The sequence below is a fragment of the Protopterus annectens genome, chromosome 4.part1 (genome assembly GCF_019279795.1).
Source record: "Protopterus annectens isolate FY-2018-M chromosome 4.part1, PAN1.0, whole genome shotgun sequence".
Lineage (NCBI taxonomy): Eukaryota > Metazoa > Chordata > Ceratodontiformes > Protopteridae > Protopterus > Protopterus annectens.
In genome coordinates this window covers 520924683-520942760 of record NC_056734.1, presented here as the reverse complement: position 1 = coordinate 520942760, position 18078 = coordinate 520924683, and the positions used below count along the sequence as shown (strand labels likewise).

The 18078-nt window shown below is 39.0% G+C and overlaps 1 protein-coding gene across 1 annotated transcript in view; it reads right to left on the bottom strand.

The window, feature by feature from the left end:
- Positions 1–18078, bottom strand: part of LOC122801244 (rootletin-like) — a 2937720-nt gene that overhangs the window by 967628 nt on the left and 1952014 nt on the right. The window contains exon 20 of the mRNA XM_044070796.1: positions 11409–11647. Within this exon, the coding sequence (XP_043926731.1) occupies positions 11409–11647 (239 nt within the window). The remainder of the gene's footprint in view (positions 1–11408; positions 11648–18078) is intronic.

The following is an 18078-nucleotide window of genomic DNA, read 5'->3' as shown; positions in this document are numbered from 1 at the left end:
AAAGTGTATGATTATGGATTTTGTAGCATTTAATCTCAGGCCATGGTTTTGGCACCTGTCATTTGCAATTTTTAGGCATGTTTGTAGGATATCAACATCATTTGGGGATTCAGTGATTGCTACCAGCTTACAGTCATCAGCGGACTTGGTGAGCCAGAGGTCCCCAACATTGGCCTTCACTTCAGAGAAGTATATACCAAACAGGAAGAGTCCCAACCCTGAGCCCTGTGGACACTGCTAGTAACAGGTTTCTTATCAGAAGTAGATTCACCTATCTGGGCAACATATGTCCTGTCAGTGAACCAGTTGGGTATCTATCTGATGATGTAGGGATTTGTGCCTAACTAAGTAAGTTTATCTATGATCCCTGAGTAGGAGATTGTGTCAAAAGTTTTGGCCAGGTCTAGATAAGCAATGTGTACAGTTTTACCCTTATCCATAGCTCTGGTGACTTTCTTGAAGAAGTCCACCAGACTGAGCAGGCAAAAACCTCCCTTTGACAAAGCCAAATTGGGTTTGGTCCAGTTTTTGGAGGGTTCCTATGTCATTATTGATCATGGCCATGATAATTCTCTCCATGGCCTTGCAGATAAGCCTGGTCAAGCTTATGGGTCAGTAGTTCCATGGGTCAGTTGATGGGACACCCTTGTGCAGAGGGACAACTATTGCAGCCCTCCATTCCTCTTCTGTTTGGAGGCCGTGGTTAAAGAAGCTTTCTATTGGGCTTGACATATTCTGTTTTAAGCTATTTAAGAAGCATCCTGGAATGTTGTTGGGACCCACGGAGACTGTGTTTTTGGCTTTAGCAAGCAGGGTAAGGACCTGTTCCCTCATAATGACTGGTAGGGGGATGGTTGTGAGTATATCTTTGGGTGTGGTAGGAAGTGATGGAGAGGAGAAATTTGAACTGAACTTGTCAAACAGTAGGTTTGCTATGGTTTCAGGCTGGGTGTAAGTGTTGTTATAGTTTCAGGCTGGGTGTAAGTGATGCCATTCATGATTAACTCAGCACATTGCTGAGTGCTTCCCCTGAGATTACGAACATAATTAAAAAAAGCCTTATGGTTATCTTTCACCTGGGAGGCTATCTTTGCCTCACAGTTTGCTTTGGCAGATTTGACCAGCTCTCTAATTTGTTTGTTTAGACTAGTGAGTATCGTTTTGCAATGATTTGTCTCTTCCAACTTGGTTAGGAGAGGATTTTTTTTTTCCTTTTATTGAATAGTCTGTTTATGTTAGGAGTCCACCAGGATGATTTATTTTTGCCAGAAATCATAGGTTTGACTCAGACAGGTACTGCCTCTTCTATGCAGCTATTAATATGGTTGTACAGTGATTTTGTGTACATCTCAGAGTAGGCCTCAGTGTTATCTGGATTTGGAGGAGCTTGGAAGTTTAATAAGCTGTCACTTAGTCTGAGGTAATTGGCCTTAGCAAAGTTAACAGGTTTGGAGTTTGATGGGAGTTCTAGGTTCATTTTAATACTAAAGGAGATCACTTTGTGTTCAGATCTTACCAGGGAGGAGTTAATGCATGGGAGGGAGCAGCACCCCCCTCCATGTTTGTGAGTACTAGGTCTAGGATATTTGTGCCTCTAGTTGGGGAGCTAGCTAGTTGCTCCAGAGTGTTTGCACTGACAAAGTCCCAAAACCTCTGGGCAAGTGAATTATCAGTTATATAAGTCTCCCAGTTTATGGAGGGGTAGTTGAAGTCACCCACAAGTATGGTGTTAGGCTGAATAGTAAGATATTCCTATAGCTTTAGGTAGGAGGTGTGACTTTCCAGACTTTTGCTAGGGGATTGTTAGATGATAGGAGTTGGGTGAGAGTTACAATGACTGCTCTACCTACTGAAGTGCAGAAATGATTTTGATCATATTAAAAAGGAAAGAAATAAATATTTTTATTATATTTGCAGTGTGTGCTCTCTCTTGCTCCCTTTTATATATATATATATATATATATATATATATATATATATATATATATATATATCATACTATTGCCTCACTTGGGTGTGATAACTACTTTTGAATAAGTTCCTAGCAGAATGAAAGCTTAAGTCCTCAATACAAGTCCTTTGTTTCCTAAGTGTTACCCCTTTTATTTTGTTAATTCATTTGCTTTATTCTGATGATGTTATATTTTCTTTGCCAGTATTCTTCCGAAAAACAAATAAGATATCTGGAAACACATAAGCATGAGAAACGAAGAAAGGTAGTGCTCTCACATGCATTCCTAAGTGTAAAACATCATCATTTTTTAGCAAAAAGGATTAAATAAGGCTGGAGGGTATAGGATGACATCATGGGAAGAAGACTGATTTGAAGGGAAGAAGAAGAAAATTTGTAAACAACATAGCCATTAAACAAGTAAATAGCTAACAGGGGACATGCTTGAGAATGACAAAAGGCACAGGATTTAAAATTCTATTGGATGGCATAAAGAAATTTCACATGCAGAGGTAGTAGTTAATAGATAAAAAACTAACAGCAGTTACAAAACTGTCAGCTGAGGAGACCACTTTCTCATCCCTGGCATCAGTAACCATGTACTTCTTTGTTCTCATTTGGCTAATTACAAGACAGTTTCTAATGTTACCTGCTAGTAATACCACTGTCTCACACTGAAAGGTTTTTCTCATGTAATCTATATTAAGACTGCAAGGTAAAAATCCCTTGTTCACTTTAAACAGCTAGGAAAGAAGCCAAAAATGAACTCCTAAATGCCTAGTATAAGCAAAAAAAAAAAAATGTAATAATACTGAATTAAACTATCTAAAAATAACCTTAAATACACATTAAACTGTCACTTTATTTGATAGTTTCCAAAAAGTGTAAAAATTATAAGTTTTATATTTTGCTTCTGTTATGAAACTTGAACTCAGACTTCAAAAATGTTATCCAATGGTTCTGTTTCACAGAAAAGAAAAAAAAAGCTCAAGTCGAGACCTATGTTGACAAATCAACGGCTGATTATCTTCAAGGACAGCTGAGAGATGTCCAAGATGTAAGATTTCTAGATGAAAGTGGGGTCATTTTACAGAGAAAAGCTCCAAATGTAAAAATAACTGATATCTTCCTAAAGTTATTGTATTTATAAGACAAGACTCTCACTACAAGTGATACCAAAAGTAATTTTATGCAAGGTGTGTTGAATTTCCAACAGATCGTTGTCACGATTTGATGTATCATTTCATCTATAAATAACATCAGTGGAAATGTTACATTACCATTAGATATTCAAGGGAACACTGGTCAACAGGTCACATAAACAGTTTTGATACCTAGCTGGCTAAAATACTTAGCAATTTTTTACCAGCCTGATCAAAAGGAATGAATCACACTAACAATGGCCCTTGCTGCTGATCTCACAGCTAACACACAATTAAATCTGCAGGCCTACTTTCTTAACTAATGGCTTCTGAAACAACCACAGGAGACAAGAGAAGGAAGTTTTCTGACTCCCAGCTGAAATGCCTGAAGGCGTAGAATACGACCAGCCATATTTTATACATCACAGACAGGTTACTATATGGCAAGATAGTGTTTAATGAAAGTGCTCTGTCATTTGCTGGGGTACTCTAATTAGCAAGCCATGTAAACAACTTGTAGGGTTTACAGTGTCCAAGCAGATGAACTGTACTAACGACCCAGCTTTAATCACTTTGAAGCAAAAAGGTAGTAAGCAAGGAACAAGGATACTGGCTAATTTCTAAGCTGACAAATAAAAAGAGCATTTTTTAGAGTAGCAATTTAGTATATTACGTTGGTGAGCTCTAGTGCTTATCCTCCTCCCTTTGCACATGCCTTCAGGAACACAAGACAAAGGGCTTTGAAGTGCAGCCATGCTGAATTCCACCCAGGCCTCAGAAGTAACATCAGTAGTATACTGTTTGGTAAGTGTATATAAATGGATTCTTGGGTGGGTGGACAGGCTTCTAAAACTATCTAATCCGGAGGCATTTCCCTGAAATGTCAACTGTAACAGCAAACTTTTACGGGCTCACAATAGTCCATGTTGTGATGAGGGTAACACTTGTTAATTTAAGGTGACAGTGACATAATGCCACCATAATGTCACTGAGGAAAAGGAAAAAAAAAGCTGTATGGATTTTCACAAGTTCTTTATATGCAATGCACAATATCTACCAGTCCTGGGCACATACATCTTTCAAATAATGTGCTTTCCTTTCACTGGCATGGTCTCAAAAACAAACAAATGGGTGAAGTAGTTGAGAATAAAGTCAAGACTTAAAGCAGGATGTTTGAACTTGTGCAATCAGACACACTGTTTTCATGAAAACCTAAATACATCACCATACATGACATGGGTATTTGTTCTGAAACCTCTCTCACTGATATGACAGCAACTAAAATATTGTCTTATGTAGAAATCTATCACAACTCCAAGTCTTTCAAAAGAATCTTAGTTAACATGTTACACTTTTAAAATGTTCTTCGCCATAAGGGTCTTCCTCAAAGAAGATTCTTTCAAAGGGACTATCTGTTCCTTCGGATGCCTGCGGAGTCACCAATATATGCACACCTACAGAAAAGAGGGTGACCCTTCTCTATACATTTAATTCTCAACCTGACTGCTGGACTAACTAGATGCAATCTCTAAGTGAGGTTTAGTAATGCTGTAGTCTACAAACTCTTGTAAGAAGAAAAGAAGGCAAACAGACGTATCTTGGGTAAGTAAAATAAGGCAGGAGCACCTGCTAACACATGCATTTGAAGACCTGGAGTTACAGCTGTGCCTAAGTAAATTATAAACAAGCAAGTCCTCCTTTTAGCAGCTAATCTTCTAAAAAGGCCTTCAGAAGGGGGTGATACTTGGATTTGTCCATCTTGTGGTTTTCTATGTCTTATCAAAATTTCAAACTGCTGACATCTAATCTATGCAATGTGCTCCTGAAACAGGGTTAAGAGGCAAGCCCATATACATCCAGGACATCCACTTTAACAGAGGGCTGCAGCTGCCAGGAGACATAGTAACAAGGTTATGAAAATATAACTGTAACATATACTCATATGAGGACCTGCTGCAAAACTGTCACAGTTGGGACATCACAAACAAGGGAACAGATATAGGCGATGATGTAGTCTGTGCTGAGAACTGTCCTGAATGGCAGCCCATATAGCATCTTTGTCTGTTAGAGCTTAATTTTCACAGTGTTATCTGCAGTGTGTAAAACACTTATGTATATGAAGCACAGAGGCCAAAACACCAAAAAGTGTGGGAGGAGTGTAAAAGGCAAAAGGTGGATTTCAGGGTAAAATTCCATGAAAAGTAACAGTGCTTGTAAGGCATGTACTGATAACCAACTATTAACATATATACACACACACACACACACACACACACACACACACACACACACACACACACACACACACACACACATATACAGATAGATAAATAGATATGTCAGATAATTTCATTATTGATTTGGGTATCCTGGTAGATGATGACTTAAGGTTTGAAGTCCATCTGAGAGCTGTGCTTAATAACATACTAAAGCATATCTCAAGTAGAGATGTTTTCCTGATTCTAATTTATAATTAGCTGTAAGACCACTTGTTGAGTACTGCATCTCCCCTTTTGTATCTTTAACCAGATGCAAATTAAGAAACTTAAGAAGGTTCTAATATATTTAAAAGACAGATAATTAGAGTGACACTTGCAATATATTGAAAGTTTAAAGGATTAGATCTTCCTTCCTCTGATTACAGGCTGTTAAGAACATATCAAATGATAATGTTTAAAAGTTATAAAAATATGACACTGGCAGCAGCACTGGAGGCTTCGTTTGTCCATCATTCCTTGAAAACTTGGAATAATTCTTATTTGGTTTCTTTACCCCCTTTGAGGACCACTTTATGCAGCCCCTCTTACCTCAGGGTGGGTAGATTATGGAACGCTCTACCAATGTCTATAAGAAGAGCAGAAAGGTTGATTATATTTAAAGGGCTGATAGTTGGTTTAATGTAATTGCATATAGTTTGTTTTTAACAGCTGCAAACTCATAAGTAGCCAATAATATTGCCTCTGAATTACCCAATAACACACACACACACACACACACACACACACACACACACACACACACACACACACACACACACACACACACACACACACACACACACACAGACACACACACACACACACACACCTGTGTGTCTGCGTGCATGTATGCATGAGTGTAGGCGTTTATTTTGAAACTCACATTACTTATGAAGGTCACTTTAAAGACAGGCTTAGAAAGCTTGTGGACTCAGTGGTAGATATCTCATGACATGTTTTAAAATGTTATTTATGTGCACATTGTATTTGTTTTAACATTCTGATATTGTTTTGATACGTAGGAAGAAACAAAAGCACTAAATAAATGGACTTTGATTTTATTTCTGTCGCTCAAGGTACTGTTTTTATTTTTTTCTTTCCCATGCAGTGCAATCACTTTCCAAGGGAAAGCAGAGTTTACATGTGTCTGACAGAGCTGGCAAGAGTATACGCCTCCCACTTTTGACCTCTATCCTACTGATAAAAGGCAAATTTCTGAAGAGGATAATCTATATCCAAATCAGTTCCTATAATTACTGTTACAGTCTTCTGTCCCTAAAACAGCACGGATGATGGTAAGACCACAAAACAAGACTGCTCTTTGAAAAATTACTAACCAAATTCTAATGAATATGGAAAAAGTTTGCCTGACAGGTGCAGTCTTTATAGAGCTCAGCACAGCCTTCATCCTCATTGACAACACTTTACTCACTGATATTGGTATTAGTTGAATGCCTCAGGCTGACAAGAGACATTTCATATATACCCCTTATCTTATATGTGGATAACATGCTTACCTACTGCTCCAGCCACAAATACATTGAGATTCAGCGTCATCTCCAAAATGACGTACATTACCTACACTAATGGCTTTATCAACCACAAATTAATTCTCAACCCCACCAGAACTAAAACCATGCTCTCTGGTACCTATAAACATTATCCACATGACTTGGTCCTCTCCAAATTATAGACTTCAACAAACCAATGGAACATGCCTCTTAGGCTCTTAACCCAAGAAATCTGGACAAAGCCAAAAATAATGGAGGGGAATAGGCCCGAAAATGGGACTTTTTTTAAATATTGTTCTTAAAGACTTAGAAAGTTGCTAAAATTATATGATTTGTGTTGACATATATTTTCTGAAAGATATGAAGTATTTAATTCAAATGTATTCCATTATTTAATAGCTTCAATCACCAGTTATTTGCCAGACAACCACATGTTTTATGTGGAACAGACCAAAAATATGATGCAAAAATCTGGGCATTCTATGAAAATCTGGACAGGTGACAGGTATGCAGTGGAAACAACTACATCCTTCAGATACACTGGAATCTGGCTATACCATTCACTGAATTTCCAACTGCTAATAGATAAAACAGGAAGAAAACTTAACTCACTCCTCTTCTGGGCCAAGAAAATCTCTCCTCATATCTCAGTCCCAGCAATAGCTGCTGTAAGTAAAGGAGTCATTTTGGTCCAACTTCAACATGGCCTCCTGATCATAGCATCAGCCTCCAGGAAGAACTCTTGTGCCATACAAACCATCTCTAAACAAATGTTGTCAGTCCATCTGTAACCCCCATATCAGGAAAAACATTGCCTTCTTCTTCTTCTTCTTTCGGCTTTTCCCGGTTAGGGGTCGCCACAGCGGATCACCTGTCTGCTCATGATTGGCAGTGGAGGTTTACGGTGTCGAGTTGCCAGCCCAACCTTCTACTGAAGGCACACACACATGCACACACACACCTAGGGCCAATTTAGAGTGTCCAATCCACCTACTGCTCTAAAGTCAAAGAGCTCACAATCAAATAGGTAGCTGGACTCCTAACTAAGAAAACAACTCTTTAAACTCATGCATCTTGAAACATACTCCCCTCTTGCTACTAAACTTAGACCCAAAATGCTTCCTTACGACTTCAGAAATCTCTCTCAGGCAATCCCTATACTTTATCCCCCATAACTAAATTATACTATACTGACTATGCATTTTCCATTATAGTTCCTGAACTACAGAAATCTCTTTCTACCCACCTGAGAAAAATCTCAATAAACTGACACCACAGCTCAAACAACTCATCTTTAAACAAGCACAATGCAAGTGCTTTATGAGAGGTCACATCATTTAAAATATTTATTTTGTTAGCACCTCTTTTAACATGCAGTGTCATATTCTGCCTCTCACCTCTTCTAAATCACCCTCTCTCACCAGTTCTCTCCTGTTGCTTCCTCTCTCCTAAATGCCTCTGAGGTAAACAATGGTAAATAGTGCCTTGAAGAGCGTTTGTACAAATAATATACTGGAGTGTTTCTACCAATATGCATACATTGTATCCTTTTCTTACCCATCTTTCTCTTCCCTTACCACATCCATGCCTCCAAATATCCTCAGTTAAAGCATTGATACAAATATTGCACTTGTGTGTTTGCTCCAGTTTGTATAAGGCTGTGTGTCATATTCTAATGTTTGCATTACATTTATACTTTGCATATGAATGTCTGAAACAATCATTGTTTATATCACTCAAAGTCCTGCGGTCCTCATCAGTTACACTATTTTTACTTTAATTATTGAACATAAAAATGGTTGCAACAATCTGCATTGTTGTGCATAAGAATGGTTGAGACAAGCTATTAGGCTCTATGTACAAATTGCTATCTTTTGCATTACTTTCAGGCTCTGTATACTACTGTCTGAACCATCTGGGTTTAAACCATTTTGAGTTAGTCATGTATTTTTATCTCAGCTTTTACTATTTGTTTTTGTGCACTTTCCAACGTATTCATCCAAGCTGTGCCTGAAAATGTAATCAGTGCATTACCCTGGTAAGCAATCAATATCCAGTTGTCATTCAAATGGTAGACAACTCACTTGGGTTTGCACATCTAAAAATTAGCAAGTGCATGAATGCGTAAATGCTCATTTGTGTGAATCACATTCAACTTAATTCACATTTTGAGTAGTGTAGGTACATAAGAGTGAGGAGAAAAATGAATGGAAGCCTGGAAAGTAGTGGTTGTAAAAATATGCACAAATCACATTATAGCAGCTACTGCGTATATGCAAGTGTTTGCAGGATGCGGTCAGAGAATTAGCTAAGGGGATAGATTTAGTGCTGTGCCTGCTTGGTGCTGAGGGTGTTCTGTGCCCTTTTGTTTTGTGTAGTGGTACTGTTAAGAAGGGGTTTTAATAACGTAATGTGTAGGGTTCCGGTTAAGGTAGGTAAGTAAGAGTTAGCACACATGACTAAGGTGGTGTGGGGGGAGAGCTCCCCTGAGAACAGTTAACCATCTGTGCTAACCCTAACCTTACTAATATATAAACAAGCAAATAAAATGCTGACAGAAGTCAGCCAAGTCTTTTGATCTAGACACAAAGGAACCTATGGGAAATCATCAAAGATGGAGTTTCACCCCCAGAACCACCTTCGTCACTTCTACCAGCCATTAGGTTCTAACACTAGTTCTCCAAAAGACCTTCTGGAGGAAGGTAATAATGATATCACCTGCCAACACAGTGGTATACAAGACTAAAACCCTGACTACTGCACAGGTAACTACAGTTCAATTATCAGCTTTGGCATCTATGGCACATCCATCCTGGGGGAAAGAAGGGTGGTGTGTGAGTTTCTGACACACTTTCGTGGTTTGATCTCCCTGATGGAGATCAGGGCAATAACCACAAGAGGGTCCTGAGGATAAGAGACATGCCCTGATGACATCAGCCACTTACAGACATGATGGGCTGTCCAGTACTGACACCCACTGCATGTAACATACATGAGGTGGCACTGGATACATGTAAGGAGCAGGAAAACCAGATAAGAAAACATTCTACAACAGTGGTATGATGCTGCCCCAGTGTTCTTAATCTCCTCATCATCCCATATATGCATCGATATAGACCCAAGCAGGCCAGGTCAGGGCCTTTACACCCACTGAACAAGGACAGAAACTAGGAAAGTCAGCAAAAAACAAAGAAATCCGGAGGGATTCCTGACATTAGTCATCTTGTAATGGAGTCACCAAGGACCCCTGAACCCCAGTAAACTCTTTGATGACAGAAGGGACACTGGAATAAGGCACAATATGACTGCACACTTTATAGTGCAAACCAGTCAGTGGAAACAGAGACAAAAGAAACTCATTACCTTTTGTCAAATGGTGCATGATAATGGGGTTCTACAAATGAAATCATCAACAAAACCTGCCTTGTTGGGTTCTCCTGTGACAAGCTGACAGACTCAGCATGAAGAAGGAAATGACTGATCTCAACTCCTGAACACAAGGCATACATTATTTTTCACATATTGCATTTCTTCAGTGAAAAACTATAGTGAAAGCAATACTTGTTTCTTGGTAAAGAAAGTTATGCCTTCTTAGAATGCTGTCATTAAGTACTGACCCATCAAAGACACTCACTTCTCTCCTGTGTAGAGTGCTAACATTAAAAGTCCTGCACACATCTCAAGGCTTTGTCTGATGATGCACTCCCAAGCATTGCAAAGGAGATCGCATCAGTAACAGCAGCCTTTTGTGACTGTACTTGTGCTTGTGTAAAAATTGCTGACCGCAACACTCTTTGATTAAAGAAAAACATTCAGCAACTTTTAACAGTTTTTCCATTTCCAGTAAAAATACAGGGTCATGTCCAATGGTGCACTTGTTAAAGAAAAAACTGTTTCAGTTTATTTAAATGTGTTTAAGTATGCTTTTTTGTAAGAAACGTATGCTACAGTACCCAAATAAATTTCAGAAATCCAGGCCAAGCTCTGTTTTGAACCAACAACACAAAAAACTGAGGGGGACTCTTCTCCTTCTTCCAGGTGTTCCCTAAGTCACTGAGAGGGACAGGTCCTCAGTGAAATAAGAGGGGACCCAAGTACTTTGTTAATGAAAATAATCATTAAGATCTCCACCTAGAGAAATAGGAACATGTTTACAAAACAAGCTGGTCTACTGAGCCAAACCCCAATGTGGATATGCTGAGTATCAGGACATGAATGCCTCCTGATAAGTGAAGTCTTCTTCTTTATGGTTTACTGAGTAAGGGCTCCACGATGGCAATTTAAGACATAAAAAAATAAAGTTTGGTAACTGGGCATGGAGAATAGAGGCACCATAGTACCATTATTTCAAATGAGGACCTGACAGGTCAAGACTTCTAAATAATTTGCTTAATCAAACATGATTCACTTCATACCAAATAGAATTTAAATACTTATCTATAGACCAGTATCATAACCACTATACCATGCTATTTTGCGCATTGTATGTTACAGTTCAAATGTAGACATCTGTCAAACAAAATGCATTCTAACTCCCTAATCCTACCTGATCCTCTCACTCTCGACCTGTTTCAGTTTATTTCTTAGTTCTTCATTGGAGCTCTGAATTGCTTCCTTCTCTCGACTCTCATCAGCCAAAGCTCTCCTTATTTCTAATATCTCTTTTCGAAGAAGTTCCTGTGCCTCTTCAGTCTCACGGACTTTCCTGTGCTCTTCAATGAGATCACGACGAAGTGTATCACGACTCTCTTCTGCAAGTCGGAGTTGTGTCTTCAACTCTTCTGCCTGTTTCAGGAATGGGAGACAAACAGCAATAGTTAAAAATAGTCTCTGGTGTTGGTTAGTCTAGTTTTCCTTTTCCTGTGTTACACCATTTCAGGATTCTGCTTCTAGCATCCCCAGTCTCTAAGTCCCTTCCTTAAATACCAGGAAAACATACCCCTGCTTAATCCTACTGACCTCCTCTAACTAGCTTTATAAGGCTCACTCAGTGCAGGATCTTAGAGCATCTGCATCTTCTGGTACATACTGGTGACACTGTCTTTAGATCAGTCCTTTAACACAGGTCTGATTTAAATTAAAGCAGCAACAAAAGAAGTGTGCTGCATAAATTCAACCCTTTACCATCAATGCATTGCCATTTGTTTGTTATGCACGGTTGGGAGGGTGGCCTAATGGTTAAGGTGTTTGCCTTATAAACGCAGGGTTTGGGTCTCACAAGGGATAATTGGCTAGGCTTAAAATGACTCACAAGGGCAGTCAGCTTAGTATTAATCTATGAACCTATTAAATTTATTTTATTAGTAAGCCGCGGTGGTGTAGCAGTAGCGTTGTCGCCTCACAGCCATAGCCGGCCTTAGGCATAGGCCAACTAGGTGGCTGCCTAGGGCGCCACTGTAGCAGGGGTGCTTTTCCAGTATTTATTTGGTATAGGTAGACCAGGATGGGGGCACCGGGTGTTGTGGGGGCAGGTGCTGTGAAGCACTTTTGCCTAGGGCACCTGTTGACCTAAGGCCACTCCTGCTCACAGCAAGAGGTTCTCTCATTTGATTCTTGGCTGGAGCACCTTCTGTGTGGAGTCTGCATGTCCTCCCCGCAGTCGAGTGGTGTTCGAAAGACATGCATGAATGGGCATGCTTTCATTGAAGGTTGGGCATCGGGCTGGCACCTCGGCACCGTAAACATCAACTGCCAATCATTAGCAGACTGGAGTTCCGCTGTGGCGACCCCTAACCGGGAAAAGCCAAAAGAAAAACAAAACATTAAATTTATTTTATTAATTTATTTTGAATTTGTTAATCAGGTAGATAGACTGGACCATGGACCCTTTTTAACCATACCCTGAGTCCAAGGCAATACAAGATTTCTAAATTAATATAGCATTTTTTACAGTAAATTGCTCAAGGGATACAAACAATACAGCTTGAGATTACAACATTCTGAAGTTACTGTACAAGCAGTTGAAAGGTGTAGATTCTCATACAACATTTTAATGTGTTTAAACATACATTTATATAGCATACACAGAGAAAATAGTTTTATAATATACGGCAGAATATCAAGTTCAGTATATTACAAAGTTAGAAGTGAGAGACTGAATAGGCAGTTAGCATACAGAAAACACTACCTGTAGTGGCTTTATAGACCTGTATTCAAACCCTTTCATTGTCTGGAAGACACAGTATAAATCAGACTCATGTAACCTGTCCTCATACATCAGTGTTTCATGACCATGCATTCATTTAGTAAATCTGCGGTGTATGTTCTCCACTTTCATCTGTCATTTTTTCAAGAAGCAGTACCATGGAAAGTTACAGTACTGTAATTCTGGCAATTTGAGAAATATGACTTCCTTAGTAATTTCTCATTTATAGATTTTACAAATGTTTTAACCATCCTATAATCATGCTGCCGCATTCTGTTACCACAAAAAGTGCATAATAATTAGATTATTATGCACAGATACGCCATTTTTATAGTGTCAATCTCGTTGCCATTTAACCTGAAAATGGATGTACCAAAATGCATGTGTTCAATTTTATCAATAATTATGACCAAACTGTTAGCTTCTACCCATGTGCTTAAGAGTTGTAAATGTGACTGTTGAAGTTGAACTAAAACTTTGTGATATATATCTTAAATAACGTAAGCTTTTAATCATCCACATAAAAGCAAAAGAAGATATTGGGCAGAAATTTGATATCAAACTTGTAAAGGCTGAAGAGATACAAACAGATAACAGATCCCTGCAAGACCAATTGACCATAACCCATTACTTCCTTCCAGCATATCCTGAATGTCACTTATCATTCTCTATTACTTAACCTTTGTTCAAATCCATTTAGTCAAAGACTAAGAAATATCTAAAGTAGTCTGTTAACAAGAAGCTTATGTCCCACTGCATCAAAGGCAGAGGTAAATAACATCCTCCCTTATATTCTTTTCAACTGCATTATGATGTTGTAAAAGCACTGGTTATAAGTGTAAACAGAGTGATCCTTTACATAAGCACATTGACAGATGTTCCTGTTCAGTGACAGTGTATATGACATTTGCCTTCCTACTCCTTCCCAATATAACTATATAATATGTTACGAGAAAAATATTCACAACCTATTTTTTGTCTTTATATAATTTGCTCTTTACAATAATTTTGCATCTCTGTCTTTACAAATATATAATTAAAAAGTTACTGTTGATCCAATTTCTTATTTTTTATTTCATGATCTAAATTGTTTATTTCTCTGTTTTCTGAATAATCTAGTACTCCTGTCCTCCATTTCTTACATGCTTTCTCCTTTTGCTTTATTCATCTTTTGGTTCTAAAGAGAAGTTCACCGTATAATGCAGCAAGCTTTCTCTCTGCTTTAATCTTTTTCTTAGCTTTCTTACATTTTTGAATAGAGTATTTCAGATATTTCCCGCATGCTAGATGCAGCTTCTCCTTTGAAGGTATTTTACTCAGATTACTTCTTGCTATTTTATTATCTGTAATCACTATATCTTCTGACTTCTTATCGCATTTATAATTTATAATTGGTAACTGCATTGATGCAAATATGGCAGACTCATCACAGTCAAGAAGCAAGAGTAGAGCATGGCAACATCTGATCTCCAAATGTGTGGGTTATACAGTTTATATTTAATATTTTACCATGCCTCATAGACATCATCAGCCCCCTTTTTCCCATTTTACATGGGGTTGGGATGTCACATCAGCATTAGTCAATGTGAACAAATCACCCAATTCCCTCATCAGTTGTCTTAACATTCTTCTCAAAACAAATGGTAAACAATAGCTTCATTTCACTGGTGTTGTTTACATTAGTAGTACTGGGTATATTTTAGTCCCTTGTTATTTTACCTTTATATTTACTAGCGGAATGAATGTTATTTATTAAGTTCTCCAGTTCATTGTGTGTAGACTTTGATTGTCTGTAAACATCTAGTAATGGAGGAAACAAATCACCTACTTTGATGTTTAACAAAATGTGTTCAATTTGATTGTCTTTATTTTCAAATTCATTTGAATCCTGAACCTGAAAATCTTTCCAAGTAATATCAATCCTCTCAACCTCTTAGCCCAAGAAATCTGGACAAAGCCAAAAATAAAGGGAGGGGGATGTCAAAAGCCCCAAAAACAGGGACAGATTTTAAATACTGGCCTTAGAAAAATATAAAATTGGTAGAATAAAAGATTTTGTATTAGCATACATTTTCTGAAGGATATGAAGTCTGAAACTTAAATGATTGTCATTATTTAGTGGCTAACATACTCAATAGTTGGCCAGAAAAATAAACATTTTATGAGGAACACAACAAGCATATCAGGCAAAAATCTGAACATTCTGCTAAAATATGGACAACTGAGAGAGATATAGGTTCATAGGTTTATAGGTGTTTACTAGGCTAATGACCACAAGGGCCTTTTTAAGCTTAGCCATGCATCCCAAAACTCTGACAAGTTCTGATACCCTTGATAAGTGTAAGCATGGGCCTGGGAGATGAACCATTTACAGGTTACCTGAGTCCATTAGAGACATATGTGCCAAACCAGGGATTTATTTCTGGTCTCCCATCCAATTGTCCATAATACACCCAACTAGTTTTGTAGTACCTGTTGCACAAGTGCAATCTTTAGCCATTAAAAACAAGAATACAAGTAGAATCTTTATGACAGTTTTCAATAATGATTGGTATATCTGTGTTTGAAATCAAAACTTCTTTAACAGAAAAACATTTTTAATCAAATGGTGGACATTTGCTATCAAGGTCTTTATGCTTCTGTCATCTATGTCTGACTGGCTAGGATACCTTAAAAATTCTAGCCTTTTAGTTTGTTCATATCTTAATATTTACCCCAGTGAGTTGTATCATTTAAAGACAAATATCTAAGTTTTCTAACTTTGATTTCAGAAAAAAGGGTTGGTGTAATTCCTTTCTCATAGATGAAGTGTAATAAATACATAATTTCTCTAAACACGATGTAAGATTCTTTAAGAATGTCATTAGTCCTCAATGAACTAAAATGCTGTCAAGCTTTGATGAGTTTTTCCAAACCATGTCTCCTGTCTTTAATTCTGGCTCCTGGAAACTCACACTATTCTTTTTAGACATATGTCAAACAGCAGAGAGGCTGGGGTAGACAATCCATACCCCTACATGTGACATCAAGGCCTGGCGAACAATGTAGGCAACCATTGTATTACCCTGAAAACACTCTCAACCCATGTCTCATACACAAACACACTCGGCTAGGCAACAACCACTATGTTGGTAGTTCCCTGCATATTGCTCACAGATAGTAACCATGGTGTGATTGCAGTGCACAACACAGGGCATGACACCCTGTCCCATCCCTACAATAGGCACATAATTGCATACAGTGCTCCTTCACTATGTTCCCCACTGGATGCCTGCAACAACTGTAGAGCCAGCAAATGTAATCCACAAAGGACATACCATGCCTTATACACATGCCCTGTATGGACAGATGCCGCTGACACCAGGGAATACCTGTATCATGCTGTCAATGTAGGTGCAGGGTCAACCTGGTGCCCATTGCCAGTTCTCACCACATGAGGCCAGGAATGGCACATCTGATGATAACAATCTGTGTACACAACATGCCCCAGACACCCTAGGTACACTTCCACATGTCACAGAACATGCATGTGGAACATGTGCAGATACCAGGCACCATCCATGTCATGGACTATAGAACACGTACATGGCAAGCATTGCACTTCACTGGCCACTCACAATAGTAACCCAGATGACTGGATGGTGAATACAATAACCACCTGTGTGGGTCAATCCAGACACTACACCCCTGAGCCACATAGCAGATCATTGTCATGTGGCCTGTTGCCAAGGTATACCCTTTAACTAGCATTGTACAGCCTTCTGGCACAGTCAACCACTACACATCTGTAAAGCAATGCACACATGCATGTCAGTACTGGCAACCTGTGTCTGGGTGTGTGTGTGGAGTATAATGATTCGAATGCCATTTACACTCACTATACTTCCCATTGGCCTACTGAAGCATGCCTTCTTTTGTCAGACATCCTGGCACATCCTTTGCCCATATATCATCCTGATAACCCCTGTGGTGCATGTGATACCTGCATTTTACTGTATTGTGGCAAACTAGCTAGTTAGGAAGTCTAATCCTGACCCTGCCAACTGTGATAATGTGTGTGAGTCCCTGAGAGAGTGTGGCTGTGTCGACCTTGACACCTGTTCATGTGGACAGGCACGTGTACTACACCTACCTTATCCCTCCTTTATCACTGTTGCAGATGTCACTCGCCATTGAATATACCTTTGGACAGCTCCCCAACATATAACCTCTGTGGAGCATGCAACATCTGCATAGACATGTAATAGCAATACATAGTCAGGCAGGGGTTTGAAACCCTGTACTGGTAAGTGTGTGACACAAACATGCTTAGGTTTTACTCTCCGACCCCCTCCCTGTCTAACTTTGTCTCTGTCTGTCTATCTCACTCCTTCTCTGGTGGATGTGGAGAAGTACACCTGCTTTTCTTAGGCAGCAGCTTGTGTTTTGTAAGGGATGCTCATGATCAGCTGATGGCTTCTGCACAAATTGCAGAACCCCACTAGCTGACTGCATGTGGAACAGCTGTGGTAACATTCCCATAGCCAACTGCATGGAAACACACTCCTATAACTAGGAACATCATGTGGGTGTTGGCCCTTTTCATTCACTGTGAGAAGGACTTCATGTCAGTGTTTGGCAAACAGCATCACAGATGGTAGTGGGATATACCTCTAACAATATGCACTGTGGAGACAGACCAAAAACAGGAGGGGGATGTTCCAGACATGACTACAGAATGTAAGTGTTGCTCTTCTGCATTTGGAGTAATGTTGGTTTAACAGGGTTTGTGTGGATATGGCTGGTCTACATGATTTAATACCTGCCATGACAGTGTTATGTGTTAGAGGAAACACCCACCTGTAGGGTTATCTGCAGACTGGTCAGTGTTTGGAGTCGTATGTGTCTTGTGTTACTCACAGTTCACCTATCTTAGAACTGCAGAAGCATAGTCTGAGGAGTGCAGTCAGTACATGGTGACAGCCATGAGAGTTACTGACTTCCTATCCCTCATAGGACATATGTCACAACAAACCCTGTGACAACAATAAATGTATGAGGGTATCACAGCAACATGCCAATATTGGCCCAG